Raw genomic sequence first — 19,080 nt, 5'->3', positions numbered from 1 at the left:
TTTTCTGTTTGAGAGAAGAACCCAGCCTAAATATGCAGGGTTTGCGTGTTAAACATGTGAATGAAGTAAAACACAACTCCAGACATGTTTTTAATGAGGAAACAGATCAGAAAATAGCACAAAACTACAATAGAAACACCTGATTTTACATACTTCATATTTTATTTCACAACCTATAAACAACAGTGGAGGAGAGCATATTATACACAGCTAAAAATGCTTGGACATAGTAACTAGAAAAGGGCCACTTTTACATATGTTACAGTGAGACGGGGCAAACACGGGGCTAGTCCAGTTGTGGCCGCTCACATAGATCCTACATTCACAACCATTTGGAAGACAACCAATAGAGAAAACAACTGCACTTGACAAAAAGCATCAAATCCCAATGTCTAAGATCTGTCCAACAACTCCAAATGCCTTCCGTCGGCTAACCCTACACTCCGACAGCTCTGGAGATTCACACAGCTTGTTCTAAACATGATCAAAATGAGTTAGTACTATTGGAAATGCACAAAGCAGTGATGGTGAACTGAGGATGCATCTCATTTCTGTTTGCTCACCTCTTCACAGCCTAAAAGCTAACTCGGCTGCCTGTCACCCACTGAGGAGTCAAGGGCAGAGGAGACATAGAGTAGACAGGCTCATAGAGGAGACAGTCTCATAAAGGGGACAGTCTCATAGAGGAGGATACTTTATGAATGATAACTGAGGGGTAAAGGCTGTGAGGAGGTGTGTGGGCAGAAATGGGAATGCGGCTCAAATATCAGATAGATGTGTCCACTTTGAGAAGGGGCCCAGGTGAAGTGGTGAACGGGTAGTCCATGTGCAGCTGCAGTCACACAGCTGAGACAGACTAAGCAGTGACACACAGGAATCATGAGGTGCTCCCCTGAGTTTAAATGGTGAAGAGTCCTTGAGGGCCTGTGATCCAGGGACCTCAGCTGGGGGCCCGGGTCACACGTAGAACAGGCGCACTCTAGAGGTGCTCACGTGGAGGTCATCGTCAAAGAACTTGGTCTCAATGATGACATTCCCCCTGGAGGACAAACGTTACAATTACACTCTCGTAGAAGCTATTTATTTCTAACATTAGCATTAGATTAGAGAGATGTTTAGAGATACATGGATATATATGGATAGAGATGGATAGATAGATAAACAGACACAGAAAAATACTGAAGGAGATACACATGAATAGAGATGGACAGATGAAGATATACCTATATATACCTATACCTATAAACCTATTGAAAATCCTACGCAAAATTATACTATATTCCTAACCTATATTCTCATTTGATTAGGTATTGATACTAAAAAGTCACATTCACAGTACTAAAATGAACCTTTCCTGAATAGCTTTAGAATGATCTTGAGCATGAGAAGTTGTATACGGCCACATGGTAACATAAGAAAAGTACTATTATTTTGTGCATGAAAATTACATTCTATTACTAAAAAAGAAGGCATGTCTTATCTTCATTGTGCCATTGTAATCAATATCAAGTATTGAGTAAATTCCTTAGTATCTAAATATTGTACAGTGCCCATATGTGTAAGCGAGTGCCATTGTGATTGGTGTATAACTGGTCAGGTGAAAGATCAGGACAGGACGCACGTTAAAACATTGGCAGGCATCATCTGTGACTCGGGCGCGGCCTCAATCAGAGACTGCCATGTGTTGGTGGAGTTGGGAATGACGAAACCAAACTCGAAGAACCATTCTGTGGGACAAAGAGGAGGGTGAGTGCCAGGGTGCTGCTTATCACGTCACAACAGCCTGTATAACACAAACTGATCTAAATGCTCAAACAAAGGTTTCTGAATTTACAAAGGTTAGTGCTGAATGAGTCTGATCTGGTAGCTCTGGTTGGTATGGACAGGCCTATTTTCAAGCTGTGTTATGTTTTATGTGGTAAATTTTTGGTAAAGTTGAAATAAGGCTAGTAGGTAACACATCTGTTTTTAAAGTTACTTCTGCTAATATGTTATCTAACCCAAAACATTTTCATAACCTTAAATTTTTCTTCACCTTAACGTCATCCTGCTCCTAAACGTAACCTAAACCCTAACCTTCACCATTTACCTAAGCATAGCCTAAAATATAACCCATTTCCTAACTTTAAAAAAATAACCCTGTTCCTAAATGTTATCACTTTGAATAATCGATCGCAGACCATCTCTCCCGATCCAACATTCTAGCATTAACCATTTACTATCTTCAGCTTCAGAATGTTCTAAAGTATGGTTTTAACTTTCTGTTTTCATGGAATCATGCAAGTGACATGCCACCTCCAGAAAGTTACACACTGTACCTTTAAATAGCGATTTAAAATGCTGAAACATCAACACTGATTGGTCATTTGAGCCTTCTGATATACTGAGAATGTTATCTCTCTATATATTAGTTATTGCTTCATATCAGTAAATACTACATTGTTGGATGAATGGGGAAGGAAGCATCTATAGCTAAGTCGCCTCTGATGCGAACAGGAGCAGGGAGGACTGACCTTCTAGACACTGCCCTTTGAAGAAGACCTTCTGTTCCAGCCTGAACTTCTCCAGCTTTTCGGAGGAGGAGAAGTTGAGTTCTCGTGAGACGGCTTTGCACTTGAGGATCTTCTTGGGCACTCGAGCTGCAAACATCCACAGCTGTGAGAAACTGGCTGACATATTCACAGGCTTATACATTGTCTGCAGGACTCATCACTGTCAAGTTACAATTCACCATTTTAAATTTGCACATTTCAAAGGTTGCAACTGTTTGTGTGTGATAATAAAACCCAAGAGTCCTGTCTCTGTGGTCCTATTTTGTAGAAAATCTAGTGTTCACAGACTTTGCTCGAGGACTTCCTCCAGGACTTTTTAGATAACAGGATTTACAGCATCTGCAATTACATACCCTCCATTTTTCCGAATAAGATGTAGTCTGTGGCTCTATCCAAATTAATTATTAAGAAGTATTAGTATTAGTGTTGTCAAAAGTATTGTAAATCAGAAACTAAATGATGCTCAAATGAGTATCTAGTTTCATTTTACTAGTTTTAGTAAGTATCGATACTGAAGTCACATTCACAGGACAGAACTGAACCTGTCCAGAATAGCTTTAGAATGATCTTGGGCAGTAGAAGAACAAGTAAAAGACCACATAGACTAGTATATGTCCATGGACCACTATGGAACCTACATGGACAACTGAGGGATATAAAGCCACATGTTGTCATAAAAGAAAGTACTATGATTTAATGTTGAAAATCATATTCAGTTGTCTAAAGAAAGAGTGTATTTTATTATTGTTCCGTTATGGAGTCTAGTCCTTAGTATCTATATCAAGTTTGTTTTAGTATCGTGACAGTACCAATTACTATTTTGTTTTTGCTCTATTTTTTCTATAGAGGTTCTGCCAAGTGCCACTTTTAACAATGAAGAATTTAGGAAGACCTTCTTTTTATTAATTGAGAAATAGCTTTATCATGTAATTTTTCTATTTGAAATCTCTGCCATGCAGCATGTTCTAACATACTGCATTGATGTATGCAGGTAATCTGATTTTATATAAAAATGTGCATAAAATAAATTAGGGATGCACTAATACCAGTACTGAAAAAATTGCCGGGTCGGGTATCTGTTCCATGATTTTTGTTAAGCAGATATCCTGATTGGGCCTTTAATAAAAACAACATGCACCGGAGGACATGTGACAGCTGACTTGATGCCAATGCCTGATGAGGACCTAAATGGGTTCATATTGCAAACACAGCCTGTATTAAATCATTGTCCAGCTAAAAAAAGACTAGAAACCCTGTAATGAGAAGGCACAGGGAAACAGAGATTCTAAAGACACTTAATCAGGCTAAATTAATCTAGGACTGTGAAAATAAACCGAAGGGACTTATGTGTGCTCATATAAATATATGCAGTATGCTGTCCAAACGTGAGCAACTAGATCACATATTAAGTGACTCAAACATTGACATTTTAGGACTACCTGAAACCTGGCTCACAAGCTCCTCTACTGATTCTGGCATTGTTTTCACTAACTACAAGGTGTTTAGAAGGGGTAGAGTCGGGGGGAAAGCAGCTTTATGTAAAAAATCACTAAGAATGCTCTCAGCTTAGTGTACTAAACGAGGTCAAAATAGAGAACGTCTCAGTCTCTCTACAGAGGTGCTTTTTACTCTGATTTGTCTGTATCTTCCTCCCTCAGCAAAAATGTATTGTGATCAATTGCAGGCACTAATTGAGCACCACACTATACAAAACAAGTGTGTTTGGTTCTTTTGATGGGAATTGGGACTGTAAGAAGGATAGAAAAACACTTCAGCGTACTATGGACACTTAACATTTTTCTCAACTCATTGAGCAACCTAGAAGAATCATAAGATATTCAAAAAACAAAATACATTTGCTCTTTAGTAACAAGCCTGAACGGATAATCAAGTTGTAAAACCTTATGAGTGGTATTTCAGACTATAATTTTATATTATTTTCTAGGAAACTCACCAGGTCAAGGATCACTAATGATTTTACTAGTCCATCTAATAACAGATTTCTAAATTAATTTATACCCAGGAATCAACGCAGGGCCGGCCCTAGCTCTCAGAGGGCTCTAAGCTCAATTTGACTCTGACGCCCCCGACGAGGGCCTTTATCACTGCTTGCAGTTTTAATTGTATTTGTATTTATATGACCAACATCAGACTGAACACATCCAGAATGTCACAACTACCATAGTCACAAGAACAGTAGACAAGCTTTTTAAAATTCTAGACATTTTTTCTTAATTTCTGGTGGATTTGAATGTGTTCCAGCAGGCGACAGTTTTTTATAAACGGTCCTTGTACTGGTGTAAATACGTAGCTGCCCTCACCTATGCCCAGCTCAAAAACAAATGTAAGCAGCAGTAGATATTTTGCTACTATAAGTATAAAACAAATGTAATTATTTTAGAGGGATAGTTAGGCTGCTGTAAAGACAGAAGATCTGTACCCAATAAAACTCGATATATTATTTAATTTTTAATATAAATGTATGGGCTCTTGGGGGCCCTCTGGTGGCCTCGGGCCCTAAGCAGCTGCTTAGTCTGCTTATAGGCTGGGACGGCCATGATTCAACAACATAATGTGGCCGAAGCCTTATCATCAGTAGACAGGGAATTAATCCTGTCCAGAAATGATCCTCAATTTTGTGGCAGTCAACTCAACAAGTGTTAAAAGATGTTATATCAAACTTCTCCACTAGAGGGAAGCGTAAATTAAAGATAAAATGCAATTTGCCATCAGGAATCTGATGAAAACTAGAGACCAGTTGCTGAAACAATTTCTGAAAACAGGTCAAACAGCAAGTCTAAGACAGGCCAAAGCTAACTTCTTTATAAATGTACCATATTTTCCAGACTATAAGTCACACTTTCCTTCATAGTTTGGCTAGGGGGGCTCAGATGCGACTTATATGTGAAATTATTAAAATATATAATCTCACATCTTTGTTATTGTCACACTGACAACCTCGTGAGGGCACTCTAAGCTTGTGTACCAGTATCTACTACTCCTGTACCATTGAAAATTTCAAATTTCAAAATTACAGTAATTTAAAAGACATCTGAGAAAACTGAACAAAAAGAAAATCATATTCTGTTGAGTCTGATGATAGCCACACAGAAGAGGAAGTGACTTATATATGTTTTTTCTTCATTATTTTTTGGCTGGTGCAACTTATACTCTGGAGCGACTTATAGTTCAGAAAATACAGTAATAGAAAATGCAAAAGGCAATGGTAAAGTTATTTGGCAACACTTAAACAAACTGCTTGGTCGTCAATCAAACAAAAATAACAAGACAATGGAGCAACACGTGAATAACTCCATTATTAAATAACCTATTTCCTTAGCTACTCATTTAAATAACTTTTTCATAACTTCTGTAAAGGAGATCACCCAACACTTCACTCTACCTACCTGCTTATGCTCATAATATCTGTGACCCTGATCAGGCTATGTTCAGGTTCACTGATATTTCAGACCATGAAGTTGCCAAAGTAATTACAGGCTTAAAAAACTCAAAAGCACTTGATGCAGTTGGTCTACATACAATTTTTGTTAAAGAATTTAAGGATCTTCTTGTACGACAAATCACCCACCCGGCCAATAAGCATACTTCCTGTTAAATCTAAAATAGCTGAGAAGTGGGTGGTCAAACTTTTCACGGCTCATTTGAAAAATACTAAATCCTCATTACATCCATTGCAGTTTGGCTTTCGTATCCATCACTCCACAGACACTGCCCTGTGTGTGTTAACAGAAAACAAGAGCTTGATTGGTGTTGGGGCCGTCTTCTTAGATTTGAAGAAAGCCTTGACTCCGTAAACCATCAGATCTTGAGCCTTTGGCTATAATCCGGTGTGTTTACATTCATGTTGTATCAAGTCTGTTCATTCTGTTCATTAGAATGCATTCTCCCAATCAAATGAATAAAATAAATGAATAAAAATAAATTGGATGTAATCACACTATTCATAGGCAGTTTTTGAACATCTATGTTTGAACTTCAAAACTGTTCAGGAGTTACTTTGAGGAAAAATAACAGTTACATAACACAATTTGGTCTTGTATGTAATAAGTTAAGTGTGTCTTCAGGAAAAAACACATCCCTACACCGGTATTTATTAATATCTGGTATCGGCAGATACTTAAAGTCAAAGTATCATTATCGAAACTGAAAAAGCTGGATTTAAAATGCGTTACAAATCCAGGCTTTGGCTGAAATGACACTACAAACTGCATCTATAATGATTTTACTGAACACCCAAAAGTCCATTCAATTTTGGCCTATTATCAGAGCAGCAAAACACTGGGTGGAGACATTATTTTCAAGCACAAAATATTTTTCTCCAAGACATTTGGAAAAGTTTCTCAATTTCTTTCCAGGTTTTCCAGGATGGGTGGGAACCATAAAAAACTGTTAACCCTGTAGTTAGGATTAGTCTTGTCATGACACTAAAATATCAAACTCAACTTCAATACTAAGGAATAGACTCAATACCAATTCCGACAATATGATGACACTTGAAAAAAACTAAACTGAATGTGATTTTCAACATTAAATCATAGTACTTTCTTTTATATTGTCATGTGGCCTTATATCTACAGTATGTAATCCCTCACTCGTTCAGGTAGGTTCCATAGTGGTCCATGGGCCTATACTAGTCTATGTGGTCTTATATTTGTTCTGATACAGCTCAAGATCATTCTAAAGCTATTGAAGAAAAGTTCATTTCTGTCCTGTGAATGTCATGGTTTTTAGTGTCAATACCTGCTCAAATTAGTATCTAGTTAAGATACTAGTTTTTTTAACATTGCAATACTTCCCCTAACACTTGTCCACCATGGTTGATTGCTGATGCAGACAGAAGAGTAGTACCTTCATGCTCCACCCCGGGCACAGAGAGGTCCTCGGTGCCCTGCCACAGCACTTTGCCTGTCTCCGCATCTCGCAGGTTCATCCAGTTTCTGAAGCGTCAGAGTTAAGTCCCAAAGCACAGCATGAAAACCAGCTCAGCTCAAAATCCTCCACAACCTCACCACAGCACAGCTCATCAGTGCTTCTTACCATTACGTAGTGCTTCTCACCATAGACCAGGCTGCGGTGGTATTCAAGGTGAAAAACTTACATCTATCAAATTATATATGTATATTTTTTTTAAAAATCAATAAACTCCAGCCAAAGTATATATTTACAATAATATTTTACAATAGGATTTAAAAGTCCTATCTCTTAACTCCTATGGAATTCTACTCAGAAAGGGTATGAGAAGTTATTTTTAAGGGCATAAAATACTTCAATTTCATAAATAATGTAATAATAATAATAACAATAACATATGCTTAGAGGTGGGTACTACTCAATTACATTTGCTCAGTTACATGACCAACTTTTTTTAGAGAAATTGTATTTTCAGAGTAGTTCCCGACTATCTTATTTACCAAGTAACAGCACTTTTACTTGAGTCAAAGTTGAGGTTACTCTTCCCACTGTCAGTATGTTTACAAGTGACAGAAGCTTTATGTTGACAATATGAAATTATTTGAACATTTGTTCAAATTATTTCATGTCTCCTTCAGATATGATTTTCTTTTCATTTTTGTGTCTGTCTTTTGAAAATACCAGATTTTGTGCATTATTTAATGTTTTGTCTTTCAAATTACATTCACTTTAAATTATAAATCAAATGTTACGTCCTGTTTCTTACTTGAGTAATTTCTTTAAGCACTACTTTGTACTTCTATTAGAATAATAGTACAAATATTAACGTTATTCTTCCTTGAGTATAATTTTTCGCTACTCTACCCACCTCTATATATGCTGAGCGTTATTAAGGGGTGACTTTAAATTTTGTAAGCTTTGTCAGAAAAAAGCTTTTAGACACATTTGTTTAAGAAAAGTCCATAGTGTTGCTCTCTTCCCCGTCTATTTAAGGTTTCCAGATTCTGCTCCTCTGGTTGGGCCCGTTGCAGCTTGGGCAAGGGCAGAGGCCAGAGCTGTCACTGTCAGACTTCCTTCATGTCATCCACACGTGGCTCCACTTCAGCTCCGCCGCAGCTTGTCCAAACACGAGAGACAGGGAGCAGGATGCCGTCAGGAACAGCCGGCACGGCGCCGGGAGGACAGAGGACCATCCCCCACGAGTGTGCCCTCAGAGGGAGGGAGCCTGGTTAATCCTCACGTCCGTCTGCAGCGTGAAGACTGCGTGCAGTGGAACAGTTGTGTTGTAGCCAAACCTCCAGGGTGGATACAGGAGCCAGTGTGCGCCGTAATGAGCCCCAAGTGAGGCAGCAGACACTCTAACACACCCTAATATCCCCTCTCTGAGCCGCGGACCTGTCACAGCCACGGCCCGAGAAACAATCAGATCACGGAGCCACTTATCCGCTTCACTCGCGTCCTAATGCTGCATACATTCTGGACAGATCCTCTGCAAACCAGGCACTGGCTGTCTGAAGGCTGTTATAGCATCTCTCCACCGCGCACACGCACGCCCCCACAGCACCAGAGAGATGCGTGCACGCATAACACAACACACACTAAATACAGTATTAGCCGCTAACCTAGCTGGACTACTGAGTACTACAATAGCTAAGAGCTAAGACAAAACTCAAACATAAGGACGCCTGTAGCGATAGCAGTAATGCTAGTCCGATAGCTAACCTCTGAATCCCCGATAGTTGTGCCCGGACTGCTCCATCAGCCCCAGGCGCAGGATACACAGGTACATACAGCACAACACTCGCTCAGAGCATCGGTAAAGGATACAGTTTGAAACCTTTCAGTATCTCCTTGGCCCTGTCTTCGTCTGAAGACATCTTCAAAACTATTTGGAAACAATAGTCTGAACAATTGCTACCTAAATAACAACGAGAAAAGCATAAAATTTGTGTACTTTCCCCGATTTTGCGTTAGTGCGAGGTAGAAGCTGATCCGATAATGCAATGAGCTAAATATACCCCGAACTCACAGAGCTAGCCTAGCCGCCTTTGAGTGGCCTGTCCCGTGCCTCTATCAGCCAATCACAGCGCGCAGTTCGAGGCCGGAGGCGGGACTTGTACAGTAGTAGAGACGCGTCACCAGGGCAACGGGCCGCTGCTGCGCGCATGGCAGAGGCGCGCTGCTCACACCATCACGGCCTGGCTCTTGCTTCAGGACCAAGACCCAGCGAGTCCCAACACACCCGAGCAGAACTTTTATTTTAGTTTTTTTTAGTTTTTAGTTTATTTTTTATGTAAAAAGCGTGTAAAAAGAAGGGATGAGACCACCCGTGGAGGATTATATATATATATATATATATATATATATATATATATATATATATATATATATATATATATATATATATATATATATATATATATATATATATATATATATATATACTTCTTTTTCCACGCTTGGGACCTCTACCAGAGTTGAGGGTTCTGCGCAGTATTTTTTCTGTTCCTAGTACTGCACTTTTCTGGATTGAAATGTCTGGACTGAGATGTCTGATGGCTGTAACGTAACTCATGGGCACACTGCTGCTGAAGTTTATTGAGCTATGAGTTGTTGTTTTTTTGTTTGTTTGTTTGTTTTGTGTGTGCGTGTGTGTGTGTGTGGGGGGGGGGGGTGTGGGTGTGTGTGTGTGTGGGTGGGGTGTGTGTGGGTGGGGTGTGGGTGTGTGGGGGGGGGGGGGGTGTGTGTGTGTGTGAAATAAATCCTGCATATAACCTCGCATACATTCACTCTGACTTGTACAATCACGAGAGGGCGCTATTGTAAAGAAAAAAGCCTCAGCGGGTTTGAGGGAAATATGAACCATCAGATTAATATGCCACTTTTATTTGATACACTTTGAAAAAGACTTAAAGTGACTATAGTAAATGTTTTTATTAAAACTGTAAATTATTACTGGGTTTCAGGTGACATCACAACATTCTAACGGGCAATGCTTTAATACAAATGGGGGACAACTAAAATTAGTAGTGTTAAAATGCATTTCTTTGTTGTAATACAATAAGTTAATTACACTCATAGAAATCATCAGGGATGAACATTTGTGAATTTGTCTATTAGATATTTCATGGCAAAGTACAATGTAATTAAAAACTGTCTTTTGCCCCATCTAAGAATAAGGCAATATGACTTCATCACATTCTACAATCTGAAAACAGCCAATAAACTACTGTGGCTCAAATATTTAAAACCAATTTTTATTTATTTATTTTCAGCTGGAATAATGTTTGCAGTGTGCAGTGTATGAGCTTCTCACACTATATGGTGGTAAAATATTTTCACCACCGATTCTCACATCACATTCAGGATGATTGAAGTGTCTTGCGCTTCAAGGGGGGGGGAATGCTCAGGCGAAGTACCCCCACAGGAAGACATTGACTGTGAGCAGCAGCAGAGCGTTGATGTTACACACGTGTCTCCACAGTGGTTCCTCCCTCAAGGACACCAGGGTACTGCAGTCAGGCTCCGCACAAGAGCTGCTCTTCCCTGTCAGACCACACACCCACAGAAGGGCCCTGCAGTACCAGCTCCTGGGTGCCTGAGGCTCTGAGCTGGGGGCCCGGGGTCTCCCTGCCTCAAAGGTCTCACCTGGATGCCCCAAGCGGGGCTCCTGACTGTGCCTGGACCACCAGGTCAACCGGTGCAACTACGACACAAGAACATACATGCATTATGTCTAACAGTGACAGCAATACCCGTGAGGCGTCTTTATTGAAGCCCTGGTTTAGACTGCTCATTGTCAAAGAGAAACAGTGACTATGTGATCTTTATGAATGAATCGGCTTTTTTGAACGGTTCCTTAACAGTTTGAATCAGATCTCATTTCTAAAAAAAAGCCAAATCTTTTCCTTTCAAATGTTTATGCATTTTTACTACACAGATTTACTTTGAACCAACCTAAGAATCAGCACAAAAGTATTGTAGGTAACATGAGTGAGAGCTTTGAGCACAGAAAAACGTATTTTCACATCATAATCGTTTTTCAGTTATTAGGGTCCAAGCACAAAAGTGTAAGGGGGGACAACTCAGCGACACTCCAAGAGCTGTATTGTATTTGTAAAATTTTGAGGAAAATTGCAAACAGTACACAATAATATACTCATAAGTAACTAGTATCAAAAATTTCATTTCAGTGAGCTCTAATTTTGAGTTAAGACCCCGAGAAAAATATTGAAAGATGACTCAGTAGCATTACTTCAAAAATTGATTTACATTGCTACAAAGGAAACACAGCCAGGAAAAATTTCAATGAAGACAGATGAAACTCAACATAAAAAATAGATAATATAATGTAATAATAATATGTTATGGCCCCGCCCTAAAATCTACTGGAAGTCGGCCATATTGAATCAGACCCATAGACCAGGGGTGGGCAAACTTTTTGACACATGGGCCACAATCCATCCGTCCATCCCATTCATTTCCTTCCGCTTATCTGGGGCCAGGTCGTGGGGGCAGCAGTCTGAGCAGGGATTCCCAGACTTCCCTCACCCCAGACACGTCCTCCAGCTCCTCTGGTGGGATTCCAAAGTATTCCCAGGTCAGCTGAGAGACATAGTCCCTCCAGCGTGTCGTGGGTCTTCCCTGGGGCTTCCTCCCAGTGGGACATGCTCGGAATATCTCCCCAGGGAGGCGTCCATGAGGCATCTTGACCAGATGGACACTCCCTTATATCTATCTGAAGGGAGGAGCTAACTACACTGAACCTGTAAACAGCTATTGTTTACAGTTTCAGCCTTAATGGCCTCCATTCAACTGTAAACAATAGCTGTCCTGTGTCAGCCAGACACCGTGGCACCATAATGGAATCTTCAACTACAAACTATGAACTGGTTAACATCAGTAATTTACTATGATGAAATGATAAATGTATGAGCCCATGTCACCGTGATATTTCTGGCATAATGTTATTCCAACTTTTTCGATTATACGCATGTCTAACACTCTGTATTGGTGTCTATTTTATGGAATGTTACACACACTAATTCTCTGTGACAACGTGAAGATCTCTGTCTGTGTGTTCTGTGCTATCTCTGACTCTGGCACCACCCACTACACACCTGCAGCCAATCAACAATCAAGCCTCCACCTCTGGAGTACAAAGGTTCCAAGGATCGTACACAGGCTGCCAGATTGTCAGTGTATCCTCTGTGGTACAGGCCTGCTTCGCTCAGTCTGTTTTTTGTGGTTATGGTCATAGTGTTCAGTTGGTGTTTCTCGTTTTTCACCAGATCCAGTTTCTTGGACCCACCTTGCACCTCAGCCTCCAATCCAGCTTCCTACTACTCGCTCCTAGTACTTAAATTGTGTTCTTCATTTCTGTTCTTTTTCCACTACACCAAACTTTGGCTGCCGTGGTCGTCTCTCTCACCTGAGATGTGCCTCTCCTCGCTCGTCTAGCTCTAATGACCTGAGGAAAGTGTGCTGATGCAGCAGTCAAAGGCCACCAGGCTGATTAAAGTAAACCCCTGTCCTTGTCTACCTCAAAGTTGTATGTCATAATTTTAACTTCTAACATTGTTTAAATGCTTAACTTTTAGATAAATAAACTACACTACAGAATTCTGGTTTTAATGATTTCTGAAGTTGATTATTGAGTCCTTAAAAGGGTACTTTCACCCTTCAATCTGGGAGAACTGATTCTAACTCATAGGAATTCTGGTCCCCTACATTTATTAACATCATTGTATTGCTAAACCATCCAGCACATATCTCAACCTAACATACAATTCCTGCAGACAGACACCCAACACAGACACTGTCCTAAGGTCTTATATCTGCATTCTATCTACAGGGGGACATCGCATCCACTTGTCTCAAGGCCAGGGACCACTCGATTTGACCACCTGAAGTACTCTCAATGGATCATACTGGTCACTGGCTGTGGTTACATGCACACTCTAAATGTGATTATTATCAGATTTTTTGAGTTATAAAATTACAAATATGACATATAAACAGCAAAATCCGATGCCATCTAGTTTGTTTCTAATCATGGTTCCTCTGGTTAACCACATTAGATTTTGTGGTTTGCACGTCACTTACATAATCTTAAAGCCACAGAAATCAGATACTAAGCAAATTTTTATGTGCATAAAAGCATAGCCACAGTTAAATGTGCATTCCTAACTCATTCATTGTACTTCTCAATGATATATCTCAGTTTAGGATCTACCCACAATTATTTTTTGCCTCATTAAAATGGTGTCACTACCCCCCCCCCCCCCCACACACACACACACACACAAACACACACACACACATAAGCATTTAAACTGTGGAATTCTAACACTAATGTGTTCACAATTAACCCTAATTCTAACTTGTGAAATTTTCTATTGAGTTCAAAGCAGGTCTCTTACACACTGAGGAGGGATGGGCTCCGTGGCCAGGCTGATACCACAGATGAGGAGCGTGGTCAGAGTGAACAGGAGCAGACTGAAGTACAGGTAATGCATCTGTGCCAGGACTGTGGGTCTCAGGTCAGGCTGCCCACACGACGGAGCGGGGTATGAGAACTCCAGAGCCATTCGGATACCACCTACGAGGAGCCCGCCCATCAGCCCCCAAAACGCCCCCTGCACACGCACACGTACAAGAACACATGACCCATAAGTGCCCAGAACACCCCCTGCACACACACAATAGAATATATGACCCATCAACCCTCTGAACATCCCCTGCACACACACACATCCACGAGAACATGACCCACCGGCCCCCAGAACATCCCCTGTACACACACACACACAAGAGAACAAATTCTCCCACTGAAAAAGATGAGAGAGGCCTGTAATTTTCATCATAGGTACACTTCAAGTATGAGAGACAGAATGGGGGGGGGGGGGAAATCAGGAAACGACATTGTAGGATTTTTAATGAATTCATTGGTATATTCCTTGGTAAAATAAGTATTTGGTCACTTACAAACAAGCAGGATTTCTGGCTCTCACAGACCTGTAACTTCTTCTTTAAGAGGTTCCTCTGTCCTCCACTCGTTACCTGTATTAATGGCACTTGTCTGAACTCGTATAAAAGACACCTTTCCACAACCTCAAACAGTCAGACTCCAAACTCCATTGTAGCCAAGACCAAAGAGCTGTCAAAGGACACCAGAATCAAAATTGTAGACCTGCACCAGGAAGACTGAATCTGCAATAGGTAAGCAGCTGGGTGTGAAGAAATCAACTGTGGGAGCAATTATTAGAAAATCGAAGACATACAAGACCACTGATAATCTCCCTCCCTCTGGAGCTCCACGCAAGATCTCACCCCTTGGGGTCAAAATGATCACAAGAACGGTGAGCAAAAATCCCAGAACCACATGGGGGGAGCTAGTGAATGTCCTGCAGAGAGCTGGGAACAAAGTAACAAAGGTTACCATCAGTAACACTATGCCACCAGGGACTCAAATCCTGCAGTGCCAGACATGCCCCCCTGTTTAAGCCAGTACATGTCCAGGCCCGTCTGAAGTTTTCTAGACAGCATTTGGATGATCCAGAAGAGGACTGGGAGAATGTCATATGGTCAGATGAAACCAAAATAGAACTTTTTGGTAAAAACTCAACTTGTCATGTTTGGAGGAGAAAAAATGCTGAGTTGCATCCAAAGAACACCATACCTATTATGAAGTATGGAGGTGGAAACATCATGCTTTAGGGATGTTTTTCTGCAAAGGGACCAGGACCACTGATCCATTTAAAGGAAAGAATGAATGGGGCCATGTATCTTCAGATTTTGAGTGAAAATCTCCTTCCATCAACATGACAATGATCCCAAACACACTGCCCAGGCAACGAAGGAGTGGCTTTGTAAGAAGTATTTCAAGGTCCCAGAGTGGCCTAGCCAGTCTCCAGATCTCAACCCCATAGAAAATCTTTGGAGGGACTTGAAAGTCCGTGTTGCCCAGTGACAGCCCCAAAACATCACTGCTCTATCTATCTTTTTAAGTGGGAGAACTTGCACAGTTGGTGGCTGAATAAATACTTTTTTGCCCCACTGTATCATCCGTCATCCCCTAGAACGCCCCCTGCATACACCACACATGACCCATCAGCTCCCCCGCACATGCACAAACACAAACACAACACATATGTCGGGTTTAGGGTTGTCAAAAGTATCAAAATCAGAAACTAATTGTTACTAATACTATATTATGTTACTCAATTGAGCAAGTATCAATACTAAAAAAGTCACATTCACAGGACATAAATGGACCACGTGTGCACGTGTTGTACCTACCTGCTCATTAGCTCGTGGCCAGAAAATGGCCAATAGGAAAACGGCTGTAATAGGTGGGGCTAAAAAACTGGTCACTGATTGAATGTAATCAAAGAGTTGTCCACTGTTCGCTGTTTGAATGATCGGAATCCACAGCAGACTGATACAGACAAGGAAGAGGATGAAGAGCCTGAAACACAGAGGTCACAGAGGTCAGAGAATGGTCATAGTGAGGTCATGCCTTCTGACGTAAAACACCTCTCAGTAGGATAATGAGTCAGGCTCCATACAGTATTTGTATTAAATGATTTTTTTTTTTTTTCTATCCCTATAATTTTGCAATTAAGAAAAAATATTGTTAATAAAAACTTGTAATGCAATATGGTTGTACCAAAGTATTCACTGTGCTGGTTTTGCTATGCTGTCGTCATTTTGATTTCTTTTCTAGTACAGAAGTTTGCCCAGGTCACTCCAAAATGACCACTTATTACACTAAATAACTGTGTGAATTAGTGAGCCAAATTTGATATTTTAGGCTCCTTAAAATCTCCAAAACACCAGATCCACTACATCATCTGACTGGCCTGTACTGGGTCGAACATACCAAAGTACAAACATCTCTACTCAAACTGGAAAGAAACTCATAGATGTGTAGGACCATGGGAACAACATGGTGTCAGTGCCTGTGCTGTAGACCTCAGACCAGGATATCACATGCCAATCTCGATATTGTTGATTGTTTTTGCTAATCTAGACTTAACGGCAAAGAGCAATAACATGATGTGAATTTTTAAAAAAGCACCACCATCATCACGTATCACAAAGCCATACTGGTCTCCATCGATAACAAGAACACCACACAAACACAAACAAGTGTTCTCCTTCTCCCTCAGGAGAGCAGCAGCAGTTTGGTATGGCTGCCATTAAAGACCATCCTGTCAATCTAGTGACCCACCATTAGTGTTGGTGATTATTGATTACTGATTACTCCTTGTTAAAGTAATGTAATTACTACTCTGCTTACTTTATTTCAAAAGTAATTTGATTACTGATTACTTTAAGTTACTTTGAAAAAAACAAATCATACTTGCCTGGCAAATACAGAAAGACAACTGTATTTTTTATACAGATTGATATCAGTCTGGTCTCCACGGGCTCCATCACGTCTCAAGCCCAGCTAAACGTGATAATGCAATCATATTTGTTTTTTTCAGTGACACGTGAAGCAAAGGAGCTCATTGGTCACCAATTTATCTCACCTTAGATTAACAGTGTTAGTGACAGAGTTTAGTGCTTGGCTCACTGCTTCTGTAGAAATCTGCCATATTTTTCAGCTGCCTGTGATTATTTTTCCTTTATTTTTTCTGATACAGATGGATCATGCATGTTTCCAATTGGCTAATCCACCTGTCAATCACACCCATTTGAAAACAGGGAAATTAACTTGTGACCAGACTCACATCTTTGTAAGTTATTGAAGAAGTGTGTATTCTGGATCACAAAAAAAACCCCAAAAAACTGCTCTGGAACTCACTTATAAAAAGCATGAATTCTTCACTCTAATTACACTTTCTTTTAGACCCTAATTTCACACAGAGGGATATGAATGTGTGTGTGTGTTGATGATACGAGGGTCTGATGGCACAGATTGGCAGCCTTGCTTCTGTCAGTCTACCCCAATAGTGTCTTAACCACCTCTAAGTGTGGAGTGAGTAAATAATGCATTATAAAGTGCTTTGACTGTCTCAAAAAGTATTAAGTCCAGTGTATGATTATTATTGGCCCTCGCCAGTTACTTATACTTCAAGGGTAACTGGTGAGGGGTATTGTTCTTTGTTTTGCGTTTTTTATTTTTTCTCGGCAGGAGATTGCATTTCTGACCCCCTTATCATCGATGAAAAATCCCTAAAATAGGTTTGGGATTAACCGGTCCGGTGAAAAATTCGACAAAATAGACACTGCAAGAATGTCCGATGCCCACCAACTCCACAGTGCTGCCTAGAAATGGACCCCTTAGTGGAAATGAAACAGGCTGGCCAAATGTGGCATAACATAGCATGCCATAGCATAGCATGATATTTGGATACTCGTTACGATTTGCTCGTAACATGTCGGCGAAAAACAATTTCTATCTTTGGCAACTTCTTACAGCCATTGACCTAGAGAGTTCAAATTCGAATCACTCCCTACCATAGACATGAAATATTAACATTATCGGATTAGGATAGAATTTGGGAATTTCTATGCATGACATCAAGCAAAAAATATATTATACACATGGGCCATTTCCCATGGTTGGCCAACAGGGGGACAAAGACTCCTAAAAACATTTAAACATATTGTACATGCACATGCTTAGTCCAACTGTGTTGAAATTTCAATCATCTGTACACTGGATGACCCTGATTACATTGAGATGTCAAACAACTAATAACATTAGTGTGAGAGTGCCACCAAAATTTACAATGGGGAGAAGAAAAAAAAAAAAAAGCTTTGAGATTAATTACTGAAACTTTGCAGAAAATTCAGTGACCAGCCTCTGATCATAAAAGCCAATGACACCCATGCTCTAATTTTTACAGTCTTTGCTGTAGCATCATCCAAATTCAAAGTGAATGATGCTTTGGCTCTAATCAGGCAGAAGAGAGAAAAACACCCACTACACATTCACCAAAACACCATCATGGGCAGAGTGCACCTGCTTTGTCAAAAATGAACTCTTACAATAGTATTTTACATGGTGTACACAAAATGACTCAACGGCACCACCTAGAAGTGGACCCCTATGGGAGTTAAGACAGGCAAATTATGACACAGGCACATGCATAGAGCTCCACGAGACAAGCCTACAAATAATAAACAGGAAGTCGGCCAAATCAAAAATCCGTCACCATTTTTGCATGTTTCTACTCCTACGTTTTAGCCTAAATCAGCTCAGATTTAGCATACCATATATAGAGGCATTGCAGTTTTAAAAATATCTTATTTTTTTAGACGCTCCTTTTGTTTTTGCCCGTAGCATGCCAGGAAAAAACACCTACATTTCCTGTTTCTTTAATGACTTCTCACAACCACGGGCATTGGCTTAAAGAGCCACTGGTACAGAAATCCCCACGCAAATAGAGCAAAGAAAAATGCACATGGCCACAGGACACAATAGCGCCCCCTATACACATACATACACACATAAAAGATACAACATTGTCCAATTGGCATGAAACTTGGATAGGTAATTATAGGCCTCAAAATATGCAAGTCAATTGGATCCAAGTCATATTCTTTAACTTTTGGCCTGTGGAAACATAAATGTCCACTA

General features: G+C 40.3%; 2 protein-coding genes across 2 annotated transcripts in view; both read right to left on the bottom strand.

Annotated features, from left to right (window-relative positions):
* Positions 1-139: 139 nt before the first annotated feature.
* On the bottom strand, positions 140-9,550 carry pde6d (phosphodiesterase 6D, cGMP-specific, rod, delta). Its single transcript, XM_033965037.2, has 5 exons — positions 9,312-9,550; positions 7,422-7,510; positions 2,514-2,639; positions 1,622-1,727; positions 140-1,039 (listed from the first exon to the last, which is right to left on the bottom strand). The coding sequence occupies exons 1-5, from the start codon at positions 9,359-9,361 to the stop codon at positions 958-960; spliced, it is 453 nt and encodes a 150-aa protein (XP_033820928.1). The 5' UTR covers positions 9,362-9,550; the 3' UTR covers positions 140-957.
* A 791-nt stretch (positions 9,551-10,341) lies between these two features.
* slc5a9 (solute carrier family 5 member 9) overlaps positions 10,342-19,080 on the bottom strand; it is a 28,186-nt gene continuing 19,447 nt past the window's right edge. Inside the window, exons 12-14 of the mRNA XM_033965671.1 lie at positions 15,786-15,954; positions 13,907-14,122; positions 10,342-11,190 (exon numbers count right to left, since the gene is read on the bottom strand). Of these exons, the coding sequence (XP_033821562.1) occupies positions 10,891-11,190; positions 13,907-14,122; positions 15,786-15,954 (685 nt within the window). The 3' untranslated portion in view covers positions 10,342-10,890. The remainder of the gene's footprint in view (positions 11,191-13,906; positions 14,123-15,785; positions 15,955-19,080) is intronic.

Source organism: Periophthalmus magnuspinnatus, chromosome 4 (genome assembly GCF_009829125.3).
Source record: "Periophthalmus magnuspinnatus isolate fPerMag1 chromosome 4, fPerMag1.2.pri, whole genome shotgun sequence".
In the NCBI taxonomy this organism is placed as follows: Eukaryota; Metazoa; Chordata; class Actinopteri; order Gobiiformes; family Gobiidae; genus Periophthalmus; species Periophthalmus magnuspinnatus.
Note: the sequence above shows the minus strand (reverse complement) of the source record. Positions and strands in the feature narration are given on the sequence as shown.